This window comes from Papaver somniferum, unplaced genomic scaffold (assembly GCF_003573695.1).
Source record: "Papaver somniferum cultivar HN1 unplaced genomic scaffold, ASM357369v1 unplaced-scaffold_158, whole genome shotgun sequence".
In the NCBI taxonomy this organism is placed as follows: domain Eukaryota; kingdom Viridiplantae; phylum Streptophyta; class Magnoliopsida; order Ranunculales; family Papaveraceae; genus Papaver; species Papaver somniferum.
This window is the reverse complement of record NW_020625264.1, coordinates 3,232,076-3,237,169: the sequence shown is the minus strand read 5'-3', so window position 1 is coordinate 3,237,169 and position 5,094 is coordinate 3,232,076. Positions and strand designations below refer to the sequence as shown.

The 5,094-nt window shown below is 36.4% G+C and overlaps 1 protein-coding gene across 13 annotated transcripts; it reads left to right on the top strand.

The window, feature by feature from the left end:
• The first annotated feature begins 658 nt into the window (after window positions 1-658).
• LOC113337231 (probable NAD(P)H dehydrogenase (quinone) FQR1-like 3) lies at window positions 659-4,802 on the top strand. Of its 13 annotated transcripts, none has more exons than XM_026582931.1 (7): window positions 668-817; window positions 2,633-2,738; window positions 2,840-3,075; window positions 3,261-3,295; window positions 3,384-3,477; window positions 3,624-3,889; window positions 4,227-4,564. In XM_026582931.1, exons 3-7 carry the CDS (start codon window positions 2,920-2,922, stop codon window positions 4,456-4,458), a joined length of 783 nt encoding a protein of 260 aa, XP_026438716.1. In that variant the 5' UTR covers window positions 668-817; window positions 2,633-2,738; window positions 2,840-2,919; the 3' UTR covers window positions 4,459-4,564. The 13 variants fall into 13 exon arrangements, with proteins under 13 accessions (XP_026438720.1, XP_026438718.1, XP_026438715.1 ...); XM_026582932.1 differs by having other exon boundaries at window positions 669-817; window positions 2,641-2,738; XM_026582929.1 differs by having other exon boundaries at window positions 673-817; window positions 2,552-2,738.
• The last annotated feature ends 292 nt before the right edge of the window (window positions 4,803-5,094 follow it).

Here is a 5,094-nt window from a genome sequence, read left to right as displayed (position 1 = left end):
AGGTCAACAGAAGAAGACTCATCTTGTTGTACCTTAAATTCAAAAAGCTACTTGCAAACCAACACAAAGAACAAGTAGGATATTCTTCAGCATCCTCTATGGTTACATCATCATGGTTATAAAATATGTAACCATACTTTGGTTTGTGTATCAACTAATTTTCTGTTGCAACTAATAAAATAATGTACTCTCTCCGTTTAAGTGATACTTTCACTTTAGACACACTAATAATTTTCTGTTGCAACTGATAAAACAATGTACACCATTCGTTTAAGTGATACTTTCTGTTTAGACACACTTTTCGAAAACTGGATGCATAACCGTTATGTAAACCACCAAAAAGAATGCATAACATATTATGCATCCATAATTTGATTTATGCATCAACTAATTTTTTTCGATGGAACAAATTGATAAAAAAACGGTATTTTGGTTTTCTTTGGTCAACCCTTTCCACGGTGGCATCAGTGTTCTAGTTATTTTTTTTACCGACAAGTGGTAGTGATGTATGATGTGACATAATAATTTTCTTAGTACGTGTACGATGTACAAGTTTTTTTGCGGTCAACTTAAATCAATAACAATCCCTTCACAACCGTTAGATCAACAATAAAAAAAAAAAACAGTGACTCACAAAATTAAAATAAAATAAAAATTCAAACCATTTTCTCTTCTTTCTTCTTCAGATCAAATCAAACCCATAATAATAACAAGCTTTCTCTCCGGAACCAACTTCTCAGATGTGATTCTGTTTGGTTTTTAAATTCAACGTTTAAATTTATCTCTTCAACCTCGTTCATTCTGGAAATCTGATTTGGTACGTATTTGATTATTAATGGTTTGAATTTAGGGAAAAAGCACAATAATAATTAGGATTTATTACTTAGTTATTATCATCACTGATTGATTGAATTCATGGATTTGTATATTTATAGATCCTTTAAAGAAAATTTATTCAAATTTTTGGTTGTGTTAGGAGGATTACCTGAATTTGAAGCCCTAGATTGTTGAGAAACATACTAGTATGTGAAATGTTTTGGATAGATTTGCTGTTTATTTCTTTTCTGAGTATTGTTTTGTTGATTTTGTAATTTGAATGAATTCATATTGAATGTTTTGTAGCTTGACTGAGATTACAAGTTACATTGCGGTTAGATTTAGATTTTAGTGCAAATTTAGTTTTGTTTTGATAGTTTGGGAGGATTGTTTCTTTGTTCTATTAGAATTCACAATCAGCTCTTGTGAGAACTGCCAATATCAATAGAAATCGCACATTCTGTTATAGCTCCGGAGGTTGATTCGTCTGTGTGTTTGGAATTCTAGATCCCTTTATGTAATTTATTCAAAAATAGGTTTAATTTTTCATGGATTTCTGTGGATTCGATTATTTTGAGAATCCATGTAAAACCCCCTAGATTATTGTTTTTGGATACAGGATTTCAGATTCATTGTTTCTTTCCTGATTATTGTCTTTCTGATGATTAAGGAGAAGCTTTTGGATGAATTTGGATTGGTTTTTTGGTTTTGGCTGAGAGTACAAGTTACATTGTGTTTAGTTTGTGCAAATATAGTTTTATTGTAATAGATAAATAATATTGGTGGTATGAATCTTTTGCAATTAGCTTGTGTGGTTGATTTGTTTGCCAGGCACATGGCCTTGACGGTTACAAGTTGGTTACACGGAATTTGTTTGCTTTATGCACTTTCTAAGGCTAGAAACTTCCTGTCTAGCTTTAGTAGAATAGTTGGGATGGTTAGCCAACTGCCTTGTGTAAAGTAAATCTGTAACTGCCAGACAGTTACTTGTCTATAGCTTTTTGTAAGGCAATATACGCCTGATCTTGTGATGGTTTGGGTGTCCCGAACAAGGAGAGTTTGTGTAACCCTAAATGTGCATAAATAAAAGGCTACGGCCTAGTTTAAATGTAAGTTTTGTTGGTGCGTTTATTCCTTTGTTTGGCTTATTGTTTTATGCATCAAGCGGAGTGTGTGTGATGTTCTTTTGTTAGCTTGAAAAGATTGTGAGCAGAACCTCTGTTTAGTATGGGTTGAATAGAGTTTTGTCCAAGAAGTGAAGAAATTGGCTAAGAACGAGTTGGCTGAACCGTGCTGCGGAGCATAGTACTATTGGCAAGGTTGGATGTTGCATTTGGATAGTTTGAACCTGTGACAGAATGTTAGTGATAAAGTTATATCTAATAATGATGTTCAAGGAATGGGGCTTGTGCTTTCTCAGGTGGAGAAACTGGATGAGGGTCAGAAGGGAGATGTAGTTTTTGGTGCTAGAGCTCACTTTCCTAAATCTTCATTTCAAAATAAGCCTAGCATGAATGTTAAATGTGCAGATAAAAAATCTGTCGAAGTGAAGAAAATCAATCCTTCAATTGGTTAATGTTTCAAAGTTGGGTTTGGAGTGGCAGGGGTTTTGATCCCTTACATCAATTTTGAGTTGTTTATTTTGTCTAGGAGTAGACCAGTGAACTTGAGGGAAGGTCTTTATTACCACTTTTTTCCTGGTTTGCTTTCCTTTTGTTTTACGTTTTTTGTTTAGTTTGTAAGGTTTTAAAGATCTTTAAACCCGGCGGATTGTGTCGAAACAATAAAAAGAACTGATGAACTGAACAAAACGAAGTTGGACAGGAAGTTGTTTTCGCACATTGGTTTGGTACTCGCCTGCTCGGCTTGCTCAATTATATTTGGCTAGGGTCAGACAGGCCCAAGCCTTTAGTTCCATTTTAGTAAGTTGTTGCTAATGCACAGCATAGCTTGTCTACTTATTCTCTCTTTTTTGTTTGCATTCATTCAACTAATTGAAGGTTTTGTAATTTTGTGGAATTAGGTAAAGATACGTCACTCAATCCATAGCCACTTGTCTTCATTTGGTATGATCCCATTGGTAAAGAGATTTCATTAAGTTCTATGTTTATCAACCACTGTTGTACCTGTACTAGTCCTCAACAAACTGGAAAGTGTAAACACCTAAATCTCTCTCACTTTCTCTGCTTTCCTCTTCATAGCCATCTAAAACATTTTTTTCTCATCTACTCTGTACCACTGAAATATATAGTGAAACTGGTTAGTACAATTGCTTACACTGATTGATATTATTTCTTATCTTAATTCATGAAACTATTTTCTCTACAAAATTCAAGATGCAGTGTTGATTTGGTTTCATTCCATGTTAATTTGAATTTTCAATTTTGTTTGCTCGTTACTGTTCAATTTCTCATGAATTTTTATGTTACTGTATTTATATCCAGACTGAATTAATGTCCAGCACCAAGATTTACATAGTGTAAGTAACTCTTCTGCAAGTAAAGTTTTTGTGATCTTTTTCCTTCTTGAATTAAGTTCAGTAATTTTGATCCTGACTTTGTGTTTAGCTACTACTCCTTGTATGGCCACGTTGTAACAATGGCGCGGGAAGTGCACCGGGGAGCCAGTAGTGTTGAAGGTGTGGAAGCAACCCTTTGGCAGGTACCTTGCCACTAAATTTGTAACAAAAGTGTAGTTAGACTGCTATAGTTGATTATTCAATCTAATCTCTAGTTCCTCATAAGGATCATGAGTAGTTCTGTTGATTGTACCGACACAAATTGGTATAAACGGGTGGAATAAAACAGGTACCTGAGACACTTCCTGAGAAGATACTAGAGAAAATGAAAGCACCTGCTAAAGAGGACGATATCCCAGTGATTAGTCCGGAACAACTTAAGGATGCTGACGGATTTTTATTTGGATTCCCTTCGCGTTTCGGTATGATGCCAGCCCAATGCAAGGCTTTCTTTGACTCAACGTATGAACTTTGGGAAACTCAATCACTCGCTGGAAAACCTGCTGGTATCTTTTGGAGCACAGGTTTTCACGGTGGAGGCCAGGAGAATACTGCGTGAGATCTCTTTCCATCGCATTGTTTCCTTCGCTTTGTAAGACTTATTTCATGCAATTTATTATTCATTGGGCACGGGAATTTGTCTCAGCATCTCGAATCTTGACTAAGTGTTGGTCGGACGCCTTTCTAGCTTGCTATTGGAGTATTTGCTCTTTTTTCTTGTGATTTTGAGGCGTTGCTTATTTGACATAGCATAGCTTAACAGAAAATATATCTATGTCCACTTCTAAAAGTTTTGATTTCTAAAACGTATTTTCTTGTCAGGTTTTGGACATTACTTCTTAGAGTGCAAACTTTGAGACCTTTCTCAAGCATTATAATGTTCTTATTCCAGATTAACAGCCATAACACAGTTGGCACATCATGGGATGTTATTTGTTCCACTAGGGTACACTTTCGGAGACGGCATGTATGAAATGAATGAAGTGAAAGGAGGATCTTCATATGGATCTGGAACTTATGCAGGAGATGGTACTCGTGTTGTCTCAGAATTAGAGATGAAACAGGCATTCTACCATGGTCAGTACCTTGCTGGAATTGCAAAGAAGCTCAAAGTCAATGAATAGCAGCCATGTAAACGGGACCACCAGAACCAAGACGTCGAGAATAACGACCTTTCTTCAAGAAACGAGTGATTCTTCCGACTGGGAATTGTAATCCGGCTTTGGCAGATTTTGTTACTGCTTTCTTTCTACCACCGCCATTTCTTCCTCTCCCTTGCCAACATTCGCAGTTGCAGTTCCTTCCATTGATAGCCTAAAATGATTTTGAAACTAGAGTTTTGAAAGTGAGAGAATTTGTGTGAATCGTTTGGAGATGGAATCGAATTTGTGAATCAAACTGGCCTGGTTCGCTGGTTATTTATACTGAACTCTCGGGAAATGGATGCCTTTCGGTATTTTATCGGTTCTCTTTTGATTATAATCATCAACTGTTGTGGTATATAGTCTGCGATCCGTGTGCTTCATTATTAACCAATAAGAATCCATCTGAATTGATGAAGACGGACGGTTGAAAAACCGCCCTCTCCGAATAAGCTGGGGTGGTTTTGGGTCCCTTTATGGACGGGGGCGGTTTTGTTTCAGGGATTCTTTAACGGTCTTTGAAAATTTTTTACTGCGTTTTTATGCGTCCATGGCAGTATGGGGTGCAGTTAGCGCTGCAAATGGTTCGGTTCGGTACGGTTTTTAGCAAAGAAAACA